At 38.0% G+C, this 22,439-nt stretch overlaps 1 protein-coding gene across 2 annotated transcripts in view; it reads left to right on the forward strand.

Moving 5' to 3' along the window:
* cadm4 (cell adhesion molecule 4) overlaps positions 1–22,439 on the forward strand; it is a 284,937-nt gene that overhangs the window by 210,479 nt on the left and 52,019 nt on the right. For both annotated transcript variants that reach the window (XM_088326717.1, XM_088326716.1), the window contains exon 2: positions 17,854–18,000. In XM_088326717.1, the coding sequence (XP_088182843.1) occupies positions 17,854–18,000 (147 nt within the window). The remainder of the gene's footprint in view (positions 1–17,853; positions 18,001–22,439) is intronic.

Here is a 22,439-nt window from a genome sequence, read left to right on the forward strand (position 1 = left end):
AATAACGGTTAAAATGTCATCAGGCGACATTGTCGTATCCTGGGGGTCTACTGCATTTAAATATTTGAATGCCACCGTTTACACTTTAGACAAACTTTGCTTCAGGGTGATCAACCGTGAGAGTTTTCTCATGAAAAACATTCTAATGCGAGCTAATCTTGCTAGCGCATAGTTGAAAAAAAATGTCTAGGGAGGAGCAAGACACTGATGAAATATGGTCTGAATCGTCCAAGCCGCCAGTAATTACGTCCTCAATCGGGATTAGAAAAGAGAGAGTATTAAGGCAAAAGGCGGATGCCCCGAGGGGTGAAAGAAGCTAACGGCGCCGGGAAAAATGAGAAGCCGGAAAACGATAACGCCATCTCGCCGACGTTTTGCTAGCAAAGTGAGAAAGTGCAGACGAGAAGTTTTGACAGGCGCCGCTAGTGAGTGGCATGCTAACAATATCTGCGCTCGTTATTTATGCGGCTAACGGAATCAACCTTAGTAGGCTCTGCCGCCGACTTTTCTGCCAGTACAATTCACAGAAGGAGATCGTCTCCTGTTGTGTGAATTCGTCTCGCCAAAAAAGCCGGCTTTGTGTTTGCCCTTCAAGCAGAAACACAACTTGAATTGTGCAAAGACATTTGTGGAATGATGTCAAACAATGTTAGCGCTGTTGTCAGGAACTGGCAACCCAAACTGGGGGGAGTGGCTGGAAAGCGCACACAAGAAACAAAAGTAAAAACCAAACCGACCACCTCCACTGTCTGGTACAGTCACTATAAAGAGCTGCAGATATGAGAACTGATTAGTTGATGACCTGAAGAGGTGGGCAGTTTCCAGCCACTCCCCCAATTGAGCGCCCTCTAGGGGGGAAAATGGTCATCCAGTCTCAGGTTTCAGGTGAACAAGTCCATACCGATAGGCCTTCTCTAGGCCGGACTAGTTTTAGGGCACAAAAGAACAGAAAAAATTGTATAATACGGTCAGCTCCTGGGACACACCGTCCCCATCTAATTAGTTTTCACTTTATGGTGTGGAATTTATTTTTCGACAACAAATTATTTTGGTTGCCTAAAATGTTTTCGTGTGTTCACGTTTGACTGCGAGCTATGTCTCTAAGATCCTTGACTGCTATTGTTCAACATCATACAAAAAGCTGTTCTGCTTTTGCTTTTATTGAATATGCTCATACGATATTGGCTGAATTTTCTCCCACAATGCCATTCAGTTCAGAATGTCTGCGCATCGTAAAGACTTTGTGAGTAAATGATGCAATGCATTTTTTTGTACTTGTATTTATTTGTTATGGGTCCTAAGTAAATCTAAAGGGAGAAGTAAAAACATGATAACCATGGGAACAAAGCTCGAAAAACGAAGGCGGTTATGTGCTAAGGAATATAGCTGTAACTAACAGACAATTAAGACTATTTTGCGACTATTAAAAACAAGGAGGCAATTTGTGCGAGGAAATATTTTAAGGGCATGACAATACTTGTTTTAAAAGCAGATTTAGTTTGAATCGAATGTCTCCTCCCCTTTCTGCATTCCCCACTAACTCCACCATACCAGGTTAGGTCACTTCACTCCAAAGGAAAATCAATTATAATTTTTCCTCTTCATGTATATCTATCTATGTTATTTAATCATATATTACACATACCTAGTACTTAATTTATAAAATGTCTAATGGTTTTGTACGGAATGTTGGGGGTTGGTGACGCCTTAGCTAATTCAACAAAAAATAAGAAAAAAAGCAAGAAAAACAAAGGAAATAATAAAAAGAAGAAAAAAGGAGGAAGAAGAAAAGAGAAATATGAAGAAAAAACAGAATAGGGAATTCAAATGGAATAAAGTAACAGAAAACTGTAAAAGAGAAAGGAAAAGAAAAAAATGAAAAAGGAAAAAAAATAATAAATGAAAGAAATAAGGAAAATTAAGATACATTTAAAAAAGCAAGAAGGAAAGGATAAAGAAAGGAAATAAAAGAAAGCAGAAAAGAAAAAAATAAAGAAAAAAACAGAACGGGGAAATAAAAAGGAAAAGGAAAAGTGCACAAGAGAAAACAAAAGAAAAGCCGAGAAAAGAAAAACATAAAAAATAAAAAATGAAAGAAAACAGAAAAACAAAATATAAAAAAATCAAAAAGTTAAAAAATGAAAAAGAAAGAAAAGAAGAATAAAGAAAAGAAAAAAGAGGAAAAACAAATAAAAATACAGAATAAGGAAATGAAAAGGTTAATAAATGGAAAGGAGAAAAGAAAAGAAAGGAAAAGAAAAAAAGAAAAAAAAGAAGAGGGGGCGAAAAAAAATAAAAAAATGAAAACAGATAAAGAAAAAAGAACTTTAAAAAAAACATCTGATTTTTTTTGTTTTTAAGGGTACTCACAATCATTTCAGATCTCTCTTGGTCATCCTCAGATCATGTGTTACAAATAAAAAATTTTCAACCGAGGAGTATTTAAAAAAATACACGTTTATAGGATAGTTCATGTATTTTTGCTTATCATTCAAATCAGTTGTGTTTTTCGAAAGGAATTAAGTCTTTTTACCTCTTGGAGGCGCTAAAAAATACACCATGTCCGTTTAATCATCGAGCGCTTTTTTTTTCTTTTTTTTTTTTTTTGGGGGTACAAGAATGGTCTCGGAATCAGCTAATTTGTTAGCTCAGACTCTGAGAGGTTCGAGAGGTTGTGCTCGTCAAAGATTAGAAAAAAAAGTGAAGAAAAGTTGAGGTCCTGCCAATTAAAATAGGCCAAAGCAGAGCAGAAGATAAAAGCAGGAAGGGAAATAGGCGAGATATATACAGAAGCCCCCCCCCTTCATTTCTTGCCGTCCTCTTGTCCGCTCCCGCTCTAGCAACTCGCCGCAGTGAACTCAAGCTGCAGAACAAATCACGTTTAGTTCAAGCGTGGAGGGAGGACGAGGAGTTATGATTTCCACTTGCTACAAAAATCAGCAACTGCGGGAAACTGAAATAGGGACGGATCAGCCACTAGCCAAAAGTATTTCAACCTTAAGGTTCTGAGAGTAAAATCTTGTACGTGGTACGTGGTAGATACTGAACCAGAATGTGAAAACGGTGGTGGTGGCCCTGTTTCAGTTGGTAAAACTACTGACCAGAAGTGGTCCAACTACCTTGTCTGATGATCCAATTTTGGACATTTTCTTTCATAGATACTGAACTAGAAATACCGGAATAAAACACAGAAATGTTTGATTTAGACGAAGACAAAGGCAGCAGCGCTGGTTCACTTGATAGAGTCACTGTCCAGAAGTGGTCCAACTCCTAGAACAGAACTAGGTGTTATTTCTAATAGATACTTGAACCGAATTTTAAATTCAAACCCAGATTTGTTTGACTCTTAAGAAAGACAAAGGGGGCGGCTAAAGTTTAGATGGTGCAGCCCCTGGCCAGAATTTTCTCGAGTACATAGGAAACCAGAATTTGAAACTCATATTTGTTTGACTCTGAAGAATATACTCTCGAACGGTATCAAAATGAGAAGATGTGGGAACTGAAATGGGGGCCTTATCAGCTACTAGCCAGTCCAAGTCACAGATCTGATGATCCATTTTTGGAGGTTTTGCCTTGTGGATATCTAACAAGAATTTGAGAATGAAACTCAGATCCGTTCCACCTTAAAGTGATCCAACTCCCAGTTTTGGTGGACTTTATCTTATACAGATACCGAACACCAATTTGAGAATGTTGGTGTTGGCTCAGTTTCAGTTGGTACAACTACTGACCAGGAGTGGTCCAACTCCCTGGTCTGCTGCTCCAATTTTGGACGTTTTCTCTATCAGTTACTGAACCAGAATTTTAGAATCAAACTCCGACCCGTTTGACTCTGAGGAAAACATTTTTTGGTACTGGCCAGAAGTGGTCCAACTCCAAGGTATGATGGTCCGAAAAGTCCCCCAGACAGGACAAAGAACAGTGCAACTTCTGAATTCTTGAGCATTGTTGTTTTTTAAGATCCAGGAAGTGGAATTGAGCCTTCACTAAAATGTATTTGACTAAAAAGTACTGTAAAATCATGGTCAAAGTCATCAATAAGGAACAGAAGCTTTTTGGAGCATTAAAGCCAGACCGGGCAAAGAACAGAGCAGCTCATGATTTATTAGGCTTGGTTATTTTTTTACATTCAGATGGTTGACCTGAGCCTTTACTAGAATTGATTTGACTAAGTAGTCCTCTAAAATCGTGATCAAGCTCTCCCAAGAAAATTGGAGCTCTCCATCGGTTCAAAAGTCTTCCAGACAGACCAGAGAACAAAGCAGCCCATGATTTCTTGGGCTTGCCTATGACTCTGGCCGGTGTTTCGTCTGCTCTTGTCCACCCAGCATGCCATATTCCAGTATCTAAGATCGTGGTCAAGGTCTTTCCAGAACGTGGGAGTTTTCCGAGATCCAGAAGGTTGATCTTTGAATAAATAGTTATCAAAATTGTGTTCAAGGTCTTCCGAGAAGAAAGGACGTTGTTTTTAAGCCTTAAACGTCCTCCATACAGAGCAGCTAATGATTTATTGGACTTTGTTGTTCTTTTTAGATCCAGTAGGTGGAATTGAGTTTCGACTAGAATTTATTTGACTAAATAGTCGTCTTAAATCATGGTTAAGGTCTTTTTGCAGCCTCTAGACTAGGCAGAGAAAAGAACAGGCCATGATTTATTGGGTTGTGTGGATGATTGTATGTTTTTTGGTTAATCTGTAATTTGTTTACACAATTATTCTTGGAATTTAGTTTTCAGTTTGTGTGACTTGGCTCTCAGGCGAAGTCAAGTTAAGTCATGTTCATTTGTGACGTACTTAATCACTAAGAGTCTCAAAGGGCTGCACAGACCAAAGATTATTGCAAACCTTTCTGTAATGTTGTCCTTAATGGTCTTTTTGGACATTTTAAAGGGTTTGAGGCGTTGTTGCTGTCATGGACCCTTTGGACAAATTTACATATTACTTATGTTTTTGTTTTATAGATGTTCTCTATGTTTTGTGTACTGTCACCCAATGCGACGTATATTGGACCCCAGTCATCCTGGAAAGGGATCACCACTTTTGAGGCCCCTTCTCAAAGTTTCTCATTTTCCTCATATTGAGGTTTTGAGTTTTTCCTTGCCCGCATGGTGGTTTCAGATCAGGGGATGGTGTAATTGTTGCCTGTGCAGTCCTTTGATACATTTTGTGATGAAGGGCTTTACCATTAAAAGTGACTTGACTTGACTTCAGTAGTCCTCTATAATAGTGGTCAAGGTTTTCCCCAGAACAATGGAAGTTTTTCGAGATCTAGCTGATGGACTAAGCCCCCAGTTCATCCCAAAATGTTCATGTTTTTGAGATGTTAGTGTTAGGGTCTAGTTGCCTCCTTCCACCAGAGGGTGCCAACCAGGTTTGGAACTGGGCACTAGTGTGTCCAATCACCACACACTCGTCCCTAATTATCCTGACCCTTTATGATGACGTTTTTGACAGCACTTGGCGAGTAATTTGCATGTCCAGTGCCACGCCAGGTTTATTTTTTTTTTTGTTTTGGGGTTCCTTGTTTAGACATTTTGTTTGTAGTTAAGTGCCCACTTGTTAGTTTTTTACTTTGTTCCTTGAATTTGGTTGTGGTCTTTGTTTCTGGTTTGGAGTTTATCAGGCTTGATTTTGTTTGGATATGTCATTTGTTTGGCGCACTTTTGTTTGTTTGTTACTTTGTTCCTGTTTTTGTTTTTTTTTTTATTTTTATTTTTTTAATAAATACCATCTTCATTTTAAATGCCCTGTCTCAGTTCCCGCTTCCCCTCTCTTGGGTCCATCACCCCCAAAATATAATAGTCAGCCCAATTTCCCTATCATAAGTAGGTGCCAGATTATTTTCAGGTTTTTTTATCCTGTCGATTCTTCGGGTTTTAGTGAGGACGACCAAAGAATAAACGATGTGTTAAGGATGATGTTTTATTTATAGACTTATCTTCCCCCATCGACATCTTCCCTTCCTCTGCATTTGATTGGCAGAATCTCCCCTGAGGAAAGAAGGCAAGATGATAATTTTAGACGTAAACAGCCGAGCAAATGTTCATATAGCGCCGATCCGTCTCGACTCGTGTCGTTGACTCAGGGGATGAAGGGAAAATTGGATGCGAGTAGATGGAGGCGGGGGGACGACCCCCCCCAGAGACCTTCCCGTCGCGGTTATTGTTTGAAATTAAAAGCGGTAATAGAGCAAAGGGCCGAACATGGTCGTCCCCCCCGCATCGATTGTCTTGTAAATCCCGGGCGAGGAAAGTTGAGCTCCTGGCTGGCCTCCAGTGGGAACATAATGAGAGATAATGAATAGGAAGGTAGTGAAGGAGGGGGGTGTTAAAAAAAACCCTTCCTTCCTTGAAGCCGGGTTCATTTGGGGGCGCTCTGACACAGCATTATCTTTTATGGAGATGTGCATTCTCAAGGATGGAGCGAGGCGGTCCTTTGGAAATTTAGCGGCCAGCTGGCCCGCTCCCAAATTTGACTTCCCTTGTGTCCCTCATCCCCTCATCCTCTCATTCTTCTTTGCCCATTCATTATCAACCTTGAGCAAAGTGAGGGAGATAATGTTTTCATTTGGGGTCTAAGTATTTACGGTATAGCAGTTTGGTTGTCTGTTTGTGTGTCTGTCCACGATAAGTTTAGATTCGACTACCATTTTTCACAGGCAGTCAGGTAGGTTACCCTAGATGTGAAAAATGCCTAAAAGCAAGCTGATTTAGCACTTTTGGTCTTGTTGACTTCAGAATTTTTTCAGCAAAAAGAGCAAAACGATGACTGAACAGCGGCATTTCAACTTCAAGTCTTCTTTTGTTATAATCTTGGATTCTTTGCATTTTGATGTTAATCCATTTCAAGCAATAAAGATTTAGACAATTGCATATTTGGGCTGTTCATACCCTCATTTACAGATTTTAGTCTCCATCTGGACACAGTCTTACTCTTTGGGTTTTCCCTTCTCATGTGCCAATGACCCTGGCAAAAAGCACAACCATTCCAGTTCATTCATTCATTCATAGCTCCGCCAAAGCATTGATTGGACAAAACAGACTTTCCTCATCTAAGTGCTCTCTAGCCAACTTTTGACATGCACGATTGGTGGTTAACTAAATATCAATATATTCCTTTATCTGGATTAAAAATTAAATTGATTATAAAACATAGAAATAATACATTAGAGTAGACCCCTAGAATATGTAATTAATCCTTTCTGATGTTGGGGCCGTAAAACAAAATTGCCCTATTGAGGTGGATGGAAACCTATGATAATTGGCTAACCTGCTGGTACCCCAGATAAAAACTTAAAACACACAAAAAATATAAGTAATCATGTATACTATATGTGCCTTTGATTAAAAACATTTTAATCAATATACATGTAAAGAAAAAATGAAATGGTATTTATTTACAAATGCAGGCTGGATGCAATCTCCTCATTCCTAATCATTGTTGCAATAGTTGATGGGTTATACCCAAAGATCGATTATGATTATAAATTGAAGGACTGTATTTTCTGCCAAATTTTTACAGTCACCCGCTGCAGTCATACTTTATGGCAGGTTGTAAGAGGATGTGGCAAAATAATGACTAGATATTTTTTTCTTAACTCTCAGATATCTGATATGAACTACACCAAAGATAAAAAATAATTCTAATATTGACATGCAATATTTTCTGCTTTATGTTTACACTTGTACAAATTCATGTTAAGCAATACATAGTAATCGTTTAAATACATAAAATATGCGGATGCAGATGGCAAAACATATTTCATGTCTCCGATATCCGATATAAGCTATCCAAGCATCAATTATCGCTATGAAATTGGCGTACCTTATTTTCTGATTTATTTTTACAGTCATGTTTTAGGGACCGTTTTAGACTGGCCTGGCAGAATAATAATTATATAATATATTCAATTTTATTCATCTCGAATATCCAATAAAGCTGCCCCAAGCATCAATTTTGATTATAAAATTGAAATACAGTATTTTCAGCTTTATTCTTACAGTCATACAGTCATATATATATATATATATATATATATATATATATATATATATATATATATATATATATATATATATATATATATCCCAAGGACAATGCTATTGCCAATAAGGCATTACGCTTGTTTTTGTTTTTATTTTCTTCTTTGTGCCCATGCATTTTAAAAAGCTAATTTCGTCACCCAGTCAAATATATTACAGCGAAGGTAAAGGCAAAATAGAATGAATTCGATTTCCCGAAGCTTCTGTACAACTGGAGGTAATAAAAACCCAGAGGTTTAGGCTAAGAAAATGCTGCGTTGGAGGAACATGGGACATTTCGGAAAAGTTAATGACTGCTTTTCAATTCTTGGGTTGGTATATCGGATATTCGACAAAAAATATAAATATGATTTTACCAGCCCTGCCTATAATCCAATGTATAGTGCCATTGCTGTATATGACTTTAAAAATAGAGCGAAAAATACAAAATGACAATTTTATTATCATAACTGATCCTTGGGGCAGTTTTTATCATAATCAATTTTATATTTTTTTCCAAATCTCAGACAGCTTGATTAGCATTTTGCCATCTCCAATTACGACCCGCCATAAATATTAATATTTGGAAACGATTGCTACATATTGCTGAATAAGAATCAGCATGACCATACAATTATTTTCAGAATTAAAGCAAAAGTTTTAGTACATTATTATATAATCATAATTATATATCGGATATTCCAAAAGTGAAAAAAAGGGATTATTATTATTATTATCATTATGCTAGCCCTGCCTATAATTTGCCGTATAGTACGATTGCTATGTAAATGACTGTAAAAATAAACCGGAAAATCTAGTATATAGTATATTTTTTAATCATAATTGAAACTTGGGGTCATTTAGATCGTATATCTGAGATGTGAAAAAAATATGTGAATATTTTAATTATTATTTTGCCACCTCTGATTCACCGTAAAGTACGATTGCTATGTATATTGGAAATAGTCATGTAGAAAATATGGTTCGTCAATTTTATCATCTTATCCTTGAGGTAGCTCGTTTCCAAAATCTGAGAAGTGAAAAACCCTTGAATCCTATCATTATATATTTTATTATTATATATATCTGGCGGCACGGCGGATGGGTGGTTTGCGCACAGCCCCACGGTGCGGAAGTTCAGGGTTCAAGTCCAGCTACCGCAGCCTCCTTGTGCGGAGTTTGCATGTTCTTGCCATGCCTGCGTGGGTTTCCCTTGGGCACTCCGGTTTCCTCCCACATTCCAAAAACATGCATTTCAGGTAAATTGTCCGGTCCAAATTGTCCCTAGGTGTGAATGAGAGGGAATTCTCTGTCCCTCTGTGTCCTGCAACTGGCTGGCAACCAGTTTAGGGTGTCCGCTGCCCACTGCCCGAAGATAGCTGGGATAGGCTCCAGCACCCCCGCGACCCTACTGAGGATAAGCGCTGCAGATAATAGATGGATGGATATATGAAACTTTATACTCAGGAACGATTTCTTCGTATAGCTAAAATAAGAAAACGAAAACAAATAGCGAGAGAAAATACGGTATGTATATTTCATCATCATAATTGATTCTTTGCGTAGCCTAAATCGGATTTTGAACATCGAAAAAACATGAACATAATTTTACCTGTCCACTTCTAATACGTCATGAAGTTCGATTTTTACGTATAACTGTGGTAAACCAACTGTTTTTGGCCTCCTTTCAGACATGGCGACTGATATACCGCCCCTTCAGGACCGGAGGGAGTACGTATCGACGGCGCCCGACCTTCTCTTTTTGTTCCGGCGCTCGTAAAATTCACCGCGATCGTTTCATCGGCGTCCGGATTGATAGCCGGTGTCCTGGGGTTGCCCCCCAAACCTCCCGCCCTCGTTTTTTTTGTTGTCTGGCTGCACCCGATCACAAAACTCGTGATGTTTGATTTGGAAGCGCGGCCCGTAAAAGTAAAGTGCTGCGCCAGCTGCTTTACCGTGCATCAGCGGGGTTATATATTATACGGCAGCGTCCGCCCCCCATACAGCCCCGACCCCCCCGCTCCCCACATTGACTACAGCTGCATTATTGTGCACCCAGCCGTCACTTTGTATAACTGTCTGATTGCATTTCCTGCTTGCTACGCCATTACGTTGCACCTGCATTTGTCGACTAAAACTTTTTCGGAGTGACTTTAGTGTGCTATATATAGCTATTGTCGCAAAAAAATGCTAACGAATGGTTGCAATTAGCATTCGAAAGCACGTACCCCGAGCAATTGAGACACTCCGCCATCACCTTACCCCATCTGCATCATCTCCTATAGATTCAAATCTTTCATCCGTCAAACTCGCTAGCAAGCTAGCAACAAGTCCTGTCTGGACAATCGTCGCTAATTTTAGCACATTTATCCCGCGTTTTCTTTGGGCGACGTCGCCACCTGCCACGTCTGAGGCAATTATATCTCTAATGGCTGCCATTACTCACCGAGCGTCACCCCAAAAAGTTCCCTTGTTTTGGAAAGGACGTTAGCGCGTCTTGACAGGTTAAATGCCGTCGCCCATTAGCAACACGTCGCTACTTGCGCTAATGGAGGGGAAAAAAAACAGAAATTAGCCGAATAAATAGATAGGATGTAATGTTTCTTGGAAATGTGTTACGCTGCTAAGAAAATTAACTGTTTTAACTACTGTCCAAAAAAACAGAGGGAGATGAAATTCATCTACTGTACATGTAATAGTGCACGTCGATTAATATATACTGCACCCCAAAATACGGCAACCCAACCTTATGACGTTTTTACTTTACAAAGTAAAATAAGGTGTTTTCGGCCCCACTATACCACATCAAATCAAATTATCTTGCATTCCCAAAATCTTTAGTTACGTCTCTGGGATACCTGTCTGTTATTGGTCGACATGATATGGCAGTCTGCTATTGTTTTGTGTCACTACATGATGAAAATGCTGATATGCTTACATTTTACTACTTCCCACGATGCCTTTCTGTTCAGCCATTTCATAATCTTATGTGCTTAGTTTGCAATACAATACTGTATTATTTGTACTGTATTTATTCATTACGGGTCCATAAGACTTGAAATGATGCTAAAGGGAGAATCAAAACAATTATAACCAAGGAAATGAAGCTGATGATTATCAAAATATACAAAGAAGAAACCACTGCCCACACTAAATTAAAAAGTGTGGATTATTTACTGGAAGTTATTTGGAAAATGTAAGAAAATAGAATCCAAATTTAAAAAAGGAACACAAAAATGTCACAACAAATTGTAAATTTATTTTATTTTTTTCAGATTTTAATAACAAATTGGGGGAATGTATTTTTTTAACAATACTGTATATTGTTTATTATTGTAAAAGAAAAAAAAGATCTTGACACAAGAGCTGGTAGATAATTTTGATAATTGTAAGTATAAAATACTTCTTAAAACCAAACAAAAATAATTAGCTATTTTAAATATGTTGAAATAATTTTAATATTTTTTTTCTTTTTATAATAGTTTAAATTGTTTTTGGTATTAATAAACTAAAAGACTTAAAATTGGGAAAATTGTCCGATATAGAAGCCAGTAACTAATTTTAAGTATTTATCAATTTTAGTATTTGAGATTGATAAAATAAAAAATCAATTTTCATGTGAAATAAGTTTTCTCAAATTTTAATTTTTTTTTCTTACTTAGTTTTAGAAATAAAATGAAAATATAGAAACATAGAAAGTATGAATTCAAGGTTTTTACGATTAAAAAAATAAAAATAAGAAAATGCAGAAGATAGTACATAATATCACCAGTTTTTCTGAATTCAGTATTAAACACTCCTTAAAATAAAAATAAATATTTTTTTCCTAATTTTATTCATTGTATTCTTTATAATTTATTTGAGGAATAAGATAAACAATTTAGGAAAATGTATACATTTCTTGCAAGGTGTAATGTGATATGATTTCTTTTTTTTAAGGCATTGTCTGATATAAAGGTTACTAGAATTTTTTTTTTTTCTCATTTTAGTATGAAATACTTCTTAAAACAAAACAACATTAATCTGCCATTTGAAAATGTTTTGCCAATTATTTGATAAATTAGATCGAAATAAGTAAAATTGAAAGTAAATGAATGTTTTATCTGGTAAATGTTACTGCATAGAAAATGTATTGTTTATATAGATCTGGAAAGGTGGGAGGTTATCAGTTATTTGTAGAAAAAAATATATTCAAGGAAACCACTGTTTTACCAATGTCAGTTGGGAAAAAAAAATATCCAAAAATTGAAAATTATATATTTGACCGTTTTTCCAGGACTCAGTCTTCATCTAGTATTTGGAGAGTTGGGACATAATGCATTTGTTTGCGCAAACAAGTTGTTTTGAAGGAATCCTTTGAGACAAAGAGCAAATGAGGGATTATGACAAGGTGACCGGATGCGGATCATAAATTTGACGCGTGAATAACAAAGCGGACGGGGAAAACAAAACAAAGACGACGGAGGAGAAATTTACCGCTAATGTTCGGAGTGATTGCTTCATAATCGTTGATGCGGAGACGCTTTAGAATGATTAATTATGAAACATTTCGTCATTAGAAGAAAATAGAATACTCTCTATTGTCATGGATTACAACGTCATGGACAATTTTTGGTATCTAAGGTGGCCAAGTGCAAATTGTTCTTCTAAAACTGGGGGAGTAAAAACAACTGTCAAATGACTCGAAAACCAAGACTTGTTCATGCTGTAGGGCAGGGGTGGGCAAACTGCGACTATAGAAATACTACAAAATACTCCTGCAGAATTCTACGAAAATAAAACCAAAGTCATACTCTAAATATACTGCAGGAATACTACTAAAATACAACAACAACAAAAAGCGACTACATTAATACTACAAAGCTAAATGTCTAATTTAGTGCTTAATATATATTATTATATATTATTTTGCTTTAATTGTGAGCGTTTGTAAACCAATTTGATGAAACAATATTTTTAAAAACAAATATAAAGTAAACATGTAGATGTCTGCATGCATCTTTATTTATAAATGAAAAAATTTAATAGGTCTCTAGTACCGGCCCCTTGGGCCCCCGTCTCCAAATAGTCGCCCACCCCTGCTGAAGTGAGAAGATACAAAATAAGATGTCTGCTATATAATATACAGGGTTGGTATATGTGCTTGAAATCCTTAAAAATGCTTGAATTTCAATTTTGCCTTTTCTAGGTTGGGAAAGTGCTTGAATTTTGGGAGAAGTGCTTGTAAATGCTTGACATTTTTGCCATGTTTCTCTCCAGTCTGACTTGATTGACTTATTAAACAAAGAAACATAAAACAAATCTGCTTAAAAATGACACCAACACGCCGTCGCTTTGCTTTGCCATTGCATTTCTTCCCCGGTGATTAACTGCGCTGTTGTTGGCAGGTATGAATTGTTAGTGTTGGTGGCATAAATAATGAAATTAATGACCATTCAGCAAAAATTATTATTAAGAATATAATACTTATGATCAGGAGGCGGCACGGCAGATAAGTGGCTAGCGCGTTAGTCACGCGGTGCGGAGGTTCAGGGTTCAATTCCAGCTACCGATGCCTCCCCATGCGGAATTTGCATGTTCGCTGACCCCAGCCCTCTCAGCGCACACAGCTACCTAGGTCAGACGGTGCTGGCGACCGCCGCTGTGGTCATCGTCAACACAGACTGCGCAAGAGGGGGAAGGGTTTGGGAGGCGAATAAAGCCTATACTTTGTAACAAAATCTTAGTTAAACAAGACTGTATAAACTGAAGAACAATGACTGGTTGATAATAATAGAAAGCCGGAAAGAGAGAAGCCTGGCTAGACCCGAACATATTGATTGACATTTTAGTTCTGCCAAAACGTCCTACCCTTTTGAGATGTAGCAGCATAGTTTTTTCTTAATAATCAAGTAAAAACAGCAAGACTGAAACTCTGAATCATCGCAAACAGAACTCTTTGATGATATTAAACGAAGGTTGGCATGCATACATACACTGCGTGATCAGCGTAATCAACAAACTCCATGCTAAAAAGCTACCACAGAAAAACACGCCAGGCTTTACTACGTCAAAAAACAGTATTTGGAAGCAGTTAAAGAGTCAAATAAGACTACATAATAAAGAATATCCTACTCAGCGCGATCAAAGACAGAAATCGCTATAAGCATTGTGCATGCGCATGCTCACTGGGCAATGGTAGAATGTCTTGAGTAGTAGCAAGAAATTTCAGATCACCGGCCTGAAATTCGGTTTCGGTCGTGCTTTGGCTCAGGCTTAAGATCTTTCCTCTTGGGTAAAAGTGGAGTAGAAAACTTCTTCTCGCTTCGGAGTTGTACGACCTTTTGCTATAAATCAATGCAAGCTCCGCCCCTTCAAGTTTAACAGCCGTTGACAAGATCGCTTTGGTGGATTACCGCCCCCTAGCCAATCAGAGTTTGTGAAACCAGTGACGTTTCCCAAGGCCCGCTAGCAGGCACTCAGAGGCCAACATAGAATCTCATTGGCTAAACCAACAGCTTTCTCAAAGACTGATGTTAAGGTAGACGGCTTTCAGGCCTCCAGGTAGATTTCTGAGCCTAGCAACAACTGAACGTGAGTTGTTAAATGCTTGAAGATGAAATCACACATCTGGAAGCAACGCAACCGGGGAGAAGCGATGATACGAAGCTGACAGATAGACAATTTGGAGATATATAGCTATTGATGGACAGAATAAAATTCGGGCGGCATTAACTCAGGAGGTAGAGCGCTCATCTGGGCATTAAGAGATCGCAGGTTCGATTCCCGGCTCCTCCGTGTTATATGTCGAATTGTCCTTGGGCAAGACACTGAATCCCTAATGCCCCCAGGAAGCAGGTTGGCGCCTTGCATGGCTGCACGGCCGCTATTGGTGTGTGAGTGTGTGTGAATGGGTAAGTGTGAAGCACATTGTAAAGTGCTTTGGGAGGTCTTCATTGACTTGAAAAGCGTTATATAAATGCATATCATTTCGATTAATATCACATAATTCAGATATTTTCAAAGTCATTAGACGGCCCATCGATGATATATGTATATAATTATTTATGCATATGCACTGGGGTACTCGGCCAAAAGTCAAGCAACACAGTATATGAATTTCTCAAAGTCTCGTCAGGAAATGGAGTCACGCAAAACCAATCCGCATCTTTTGAAGCACGGCCATTGGTGACGTATCTTTTGTGCTGGGGGGCAAACATGGGGAGTGGGGGTGGCTCAGATCAAACCACAATTAATCAGCAGCGCTCGGCTTCAAAGGGAAGCCAATACCGACGTCAAAATACATTTCCTCTTTGACGTTTTATTAGGGCACTGCGACGTTGGGGTGGGGTGGGGGGGCTTATATCAGAAAAGTTCATGCTGGAAAACTTTTATGGACATAATGTGAACATTTTATGGTATTTAAATAGCCATCTGTCACTCATTGGTTGCTTAGTAACAGGTTCCATTGGGTATTTTGTTTTACTGTCTGGGTTTTCATGCTTCTATTTTGAAAATCTCCCAAAGTGGGACACTTTCTTAGGCATAATGTGATCGTTTTGTGTCATCTTAACGGCCATCTATCACTTGTTGGTTTCCTAGCAACTGCTGCCATTGGATATTGTGTCTTTCTTTTTGTTTCTTCTACTTTTCTTTTGAAAATCTCCCAAACTGAAAAACATTCATAGACGTAATGTGATCATTTATAATATTTGAACCACCATCACTCATATATATATGAATAGGAAGTTAATAAAATCACTTTTAGATTTCTCAATACAGAAATGATTGCAAAGGCCATGGTGTGTATTTGTGCTACATACCTGTCAGTTGAATTAAAAATGAACGGATCGTTTTCCCCTAGCGACAGCAGTTAAACTGGATTTGGGGTTTGATTGTTGTTTTTTGCTTTTAATCTTTGAAATTTCCTAATGTGTAAAACAAAATCATAGACTTAATATGACCATTTTATGCTTTTTAAATAGCCATTTGGTATATTCTACCTTTATTTTATTTTGATTTTCAAATTTCCCAAACTAAAAAAAACTTTCGTAAACCTAATAGGATCATTTTTGCCTATTCAAAGAGCAACCTGTTGACCATAGGTTGCCTAGCAACAGCTGTCATTCGGTATTCTGCTATTGTGGCGTGTGCTTTTATTTTTAAAACCCCTCTTGCTGGAAAAACTTTCCAATACGAAATGTGATATTTTTTTTTACAATTTAAATAGCAAAATATAGTTGCAATTGTGTGTTTGGGTTTAATTGTTGTTCTGTGCTTTTGTTTTGAAAATCTCACAAACTGAAAACTTTCAGAAATAATGTGAATTTTATGGTTGGATGGCCATCTTGGATAGTGAGATGTTTCGACGCGTTCTAAGGGATGGGCAGGGCACCTGTATGATGCGGCAGGGGTAAACCAGTGGAAGCTGTCAGGCCCTGCTGTTGAACAGAAGAGTGTTTTGCGTCACCCTGATCCGAGTGACATGGCCGCTTCCTTGTGTCCCGTTTCATCTGGAAGGACGAAAGCATGACCAACTTAGGTGCCGAGGTGCTTGACTTGTTTGCGTGTTTTTGTGCATTTGGGTTGGCTATGGTCAAATTTTTTGTTTTTCGCTACTTTTTTTCTCTTTTCTTTTCTTTATTTTTGTGTAAGTGTTTGACTTGCTGTCAGTCACCCCTCTCAAGGCATATGACCAGAGGCGTGTTCAGGAGAGTGAGTGATTGCTATCGCGAGCTATCGCTAGCTTCTGAACGGCCAGTGATTATTGAGCGCTCGCGTGCCCGAGTAATCACGGGAGAAAGACCGCTTACTTTGATTTCCAACATGGCGTCGACAGTGCAGAAGATGGAGGATCTCACCCTGACGAGTGCTGTTGGCGATGTAATATATCGTCTTACATTGCCTGGTAATGTTTGTGAACAATGCAAGACAGGTATGACCGTTCCACTGCGTTTAGGATAACCTTAACTGTGTCAATATGCGAACTGTCGCTCATATCAGCCAACTCGCTCAAAGCAAGCTGTAGAACGAAATCCATTGTACTGTCGTCGGCCATTTTGGATCAGTAAGGCAATCACAGTGAGCGATTACAAAACGTTCAGCAGTGCGCGGCAAGCGATTATCAAGAGACTACATGTCTGATCACTCTCCTGAACACGCCTCAGGTAGATTGATTGATAGATAGCCGTCCTTAGCTCATTGGTTGTCTAGCAACAACGACCACAGTGTATTTTCCCTTTGTTTGTTTTCTGTGCTTCTGTTTTTAAAATGTGACTAACTGAAACATTTTTATAAACATAATTTGATCATTTATGATATTCAAAGAGCCATCTCTCACTCATTGGTTGCTCAGCAACAGCTGCCGATTTGTGTAAAGTTCTTTTGTGTTTTTATTTCGAAAATCAAATCAATCAAATTGACAAAATGTTCATTGACATAATGAGATATTTTATGATATTTAAGTAGCCATCACTTTTTGTCCAGCAATAGCTTTTTTTCTGATTTAGGGTTTGGTTGTAGATTTTTTTACTTTTATTTTGGTAGATTCACGAATTGAATTACTTCCATCAATATATTTTGATAATTTTGGCCATTTACTCAGCGGTGGCCTAGCAACGGAAGCTAGTGTGTACTTTGCCTTAATTTTTCTGGTTTTGCTTTTATTTTGAAAATATCTCAAACTAAAAGGTCAACGAAAGGTAAACACAATGTGATCATTTTATGGTATTTAAGTAGCCATCTTTCACTCATTGGTGGCCTAGCAAGGGATGATATTGTGCATTTGGGGTTTGTTATTTTTTTGTGTGCTTTTATTTTAAAAATCTGAGATGTTATTGTATTTTTCCCCATCAGCGGTCTGCCAGGCGGTGCAGGCGGAGAACGTGACGGTTCTGGAAGGGGGGACGGCCCAGATTTCGTGCCGCCTGCAGAACTACGATGGCTCCATCGTGGTCATCCAGAACCCCAGGAGACAGACACTCTTCTTCAACGGGACCCGAGGTAACTCGTTCGATGCTGCAGAACATGTTTGGGAACATTTTTGTCCTAAAAAGCCTTAATAGAAAAATGTTTTAATTTTTTTTTTAAGAGAGAGAGCCATACCGTATATTTTAAGACTAGTCTTTTCAAAACCGACAAAGCCGCTCTCCAGGCAAAATCTAATTTTTCAACGCATTTTATTTCACTAAACGACATTAGAATATTTGATAATATATATGAAATAAGAATAATGCCAGAGCATGTGTTCCATACCATCAATTATCCCACTTTAAACTTGTTTCCCTCATGCAATTACTTCGTCGATCGTTGAGACTCATTTTGATTTTTTCCCAAGCAAATAATTAAGTTCATGATTGCAACGACTATCATGACTATTATGTTTTTTGTCTTGTTATTATTATCATTATCAACTATGTCTATTCTTGTTGCTATTGTTGAACATTGTTATTATATAACTGTCACCATTGTATTATGCAAATCCATCACAATCTGGACCCATATTTATAGACAAACAACTATGAGGTGAATAAATGTTTTGGTTAGGATGGTGAAGAACAAACAGAAACTAAATAAATGGGGATACAATCACATAGATATACATCTTAAAAAGAACACAGAACAGACATATACTGCGCATCTCAGAGTTAGGGCAGACAAGTGGGAGCTTGATGCTGGAGGCACCTGGCTCAAGCTTGCGTACCTTGTCTTTTTAACGCACAGATCAGGACATTTAAGAACGGTGGTCCTGCTGCCTGGGGGCAGACCTTTAAGGTGTTAGGTCCAAAGATACTTGTCCGACCGACAACACACACCAAATAGCAGTCAGTTTCACCATGAGCACCCAAGAGAACTATGTTATCACAATAGATACTCTAATCATATAGTATGCTGAAAATGTATGGAGACAGCAATGATGATCATGATGATGATTAATAAAGTGATGGAAGTAGTGCAGGTTATGATGATGATCACGAAGAGACTGTATCACAGAGCCGATGTGAATATTGTATATTCATAAGTCATTTTTAGCATATGTTTCCTACTCCCTTTTAAACATGTACGTTAACATCGTTTGTGGGTTTTTTTTCCTATTGGTTTTGTTTTTGCTTTTGTCATGTTCATAACAAGTTTCATTCATTCTTTCATAAATAATGGCTACAAAACAAGGTGCAAACAAAATTCTTTCTAAAAATGTCACAAAATACTGCAAATGTGAATACTAACATATTTACTTTTGGTTCAAATGGCGCTGGGCAGAGAGAAGTGCGCTGTGTGCGATGTATTTGGCTGATATTTCCGGGAGTTTACATTTCCGGTTTGTTTTATGGGTTTTTATCATCTATTATATAATGAGCTTCCATATAAAGATTTCCCTGCAACGTCCAAGGTGTAACACCTTGACTGTAGTGGAACTGTGCCCTTTATGTACTGAATCATGAGACTCAGGACTTATTCTATTACGAGCTTTTACATTGGCTTTGCATAAGTCGAACTTCATTATGGGCATATCACAATTGCTTTTATCTCCGAGCCATAGATACTCATGAAAAGAGCCATATATGTCTCATGAGCCATAGGTTCCCAACCTCTACCTCTTCTGATTTTCCTTCTCCTTTTTCTCCATTTTTGTTCTACTTATTATTCTTCACCATCTTGTTTTTCTTGTTTTCCTTTGCCTAGTCCTGCTGTTTTGTTCATGTTCTTCTTCTTCCTCTTCTTGCCCTTGCCCTTATCCTTATCATCATCCTCTTGTTGTTCTTCTTCATCACCTTTTTGTTGTTGTATTTATTTTTCCTCATTTTCATATTCTTGCCCTCTTTCTTCTTCTTCTTTGTCTTCTTTTCCTTTTATAGGTCTTTAGCTTGTTTTTGTATTCACATTCTTTTCCTCCTTCTCCCCCTTCTATTTTATTTTTATTGTCATTCTTATTGTTCTCTTTATGTTTCCATTTTTTCCCTTGTCGTCTTTCTCTACCATTTTCTTGTTCTTGTAATTCTTCCTTTTCATATGACATCTTTTTATTTATTTTTTCTTCATTTAATTGTTCTCCATTTTCTTCCTCTTTGTCCCGTTATCTTGTCCCTGTTATTCTCTTTGTTCGTTTTCTTCTTTTATTTCCTCTATTGTTTCTTCTTGTCTTTACTTTGTTGTTTTTCTTGTTCTTCTGTTGTTTTCTTTCTCCCTGTCCTCCTTTTTGTTCTTCTCCTTATATTTCTTTATCTTATTTATCTTCTCATTGCTGTTCTCTATCTTGTTCTTTTTCTTCTTCTTTTTTTCCTTCCTGTTTTCCTTCTTGCCCTCTTTATTTTTGTTCTTTTCCTTGAATTTCATTTTCATTTTCTTCTTCTTATACACATTGTTCTTCTTGATCTTATTGTTCTTTATAATATTCTTCTTTTGTTTTCCTTCCTCTACTGTTCTTCTTACTTTTTTCTCTTCATTCTCCTTCTACTTTTTCTTCTTTTAGTTCTTCTCCATCAACTTCCATTTCTTACTCTTCTTCACCTTTTTGTTTTACTTTCAAATTTTCCAAACAAAATGAATAAATTAAAAAATCTAGCCCCGCCATGGATTAAGCTAGTAGCATTTTTGGATGCAAATGTCTTCCGGTCGCTATTTCAGCCATACCTCATTAAATGATACCTGACGAGTTAATTGAGGTGCCTATTTTTTTATATACCTGTTAGCTTTTAAAAAAACAGTAACGCCCCCCATTTCTGTCCCCTCCGTGATGAATCGAGCATGATATTTTTTTATATTGGAACGCGGCCTTGCCCCCCGATTCATCGAGTATGATTTTTTTTCTTATTGTTCATTTTGCTGAAATCGTTCGATGAGGGCCGTCCGATAGGAAGCCTCAAGCTAAGTAAACATCGTTTTCCTCTTTAATCACTTTCACTCGGCGAGGAGAGATCGGAAACTAGAGACCCGAGGAGCTAAACATTAGCGTTCGCCATTTAATCTCATTTTGTTTTTATTAAAATGATATTTCATCTCTAAATGGAGCGCATTTGTATAACACTTCCTGTTTGGCTGCGGGCTAACTTCCTGTTCTGTGAATCCTTTGCGGATATTTTTTAAATATTTAATACGTAATTGAACGGCGGAATGAATTGGTATTTGGGGATACGATTATTTAGGAGACCGAGGTGCGATTATTTATCCGAGAAACAGAAACAAGAGAACGCTAACTTTTATAGAAATTATTCATGGATTTCAATGTTTCTTAAAGGCGCAGTGAGAATAATATAGCCTACTTGTGTAGGAATACACCATTCCTTTAAATAAAACACTATTGGTTCAAATGACAAACAAAAACACATGTACTATCGCACAAACATGAAATGTGTTTTATATTACACAAATTGACATGTTAGGCGGCCATCTTACAATTTACAGAATTCCGGATAAGGATTTTTCCAAGCAAGCTTGTCCTTCTGTAGCTTTTAGCATTCGACGGAAACTTACCACACACATCTGATCCCAGGTCCCGAGATTCAGGCATCTGGAGCTAGCCACTTGGCTGCGGGCTATTGCTGACCGCTAGCCATTAGCTAGTTAAGAATTGTATGATCAGATGTTCCCGTTCATAACTTAGTGTTACTTGCCTTGTCAAACTGGTCATGCAAGCGATCCTAGTAGAGTCCCATAATTCAGGCATCTGGCACTTTTTTCTGTTTCCATCTCTAGCCACCCGCGTAAGCCACTTGGCACACTGCTTGCCGCTATTGTTATTGTGAGCGAATTTATGTCCTGTAGTTGTCAATTTTTTTTTTCCATTGTTTCCCCCTCTAGCGACTCATGTTAGCCACTTGGCTGTTATTGTGGTGCATTGCTAGCCGTTCTTGTTATTAATGGCTTCTCCTGCTGCGTGCTCCAGTGTCACTCGCCTTCCACAGCTAGTCATGCAATCAAACATAGCTAAGTCCCGTGTTTCAGGCGTATAGTACTTTTTTTCTTTTCCTGTTTCCTTCTCAAATCACTCATGTTAAAGCTAAGGCTAGCCGCTTTTGCTTATTTTAGCTACTCCAGCTTCAGTGTCACTCACCTCCAATAGCTGGTCATGCAAGCAAATGTTGCAGAATCCCGTAATTCAGGTATCAGGCATTTTTTCAACTATTTCATCCGCTAGCCATTCACGTTAGCCACTTGGCTGAAGGCTATGGCTTGCCACAGGCCGCTAATGTAATTGTTAGCTGCTTTTGGTTCGTCTTTCAGTGTCACTCGCCTGCCAAAGCATGTCATGGAAGCAAACATTGCCAAATCCAATGATTCAGGCATCTGATGCTTTGTATTTCACTGTTTTCCTCTCTAGCCATTCGTGTTAGCCACTTGGCTGCAGGCTATGGCTTGCCGCTAGCTGCTATGGTTAGCTGCTCCAGCTTCACCCCTCGCTGTTACTCACCTTTCACAGCTGCTCATGCAAGCGAACACTGACA

The sequence above is a fragment of the Urocampus carinirostris genome, chromosome 2, assembly GCF_059441175.1.
Source record: "Urocampus carinirostris isolate Australia breed hairy pipefish chromosome 2, RoL_Ucar_1.0, whole genome shotgun sequence".
Classification (NCBI taxonomy): domain Eukaryota; kingdom Metazoa; phylum Chordata; class Actinopteri; order Syngnathiformes; family Syngnathidae; genus Urocampus; species Urocampus carinirostris.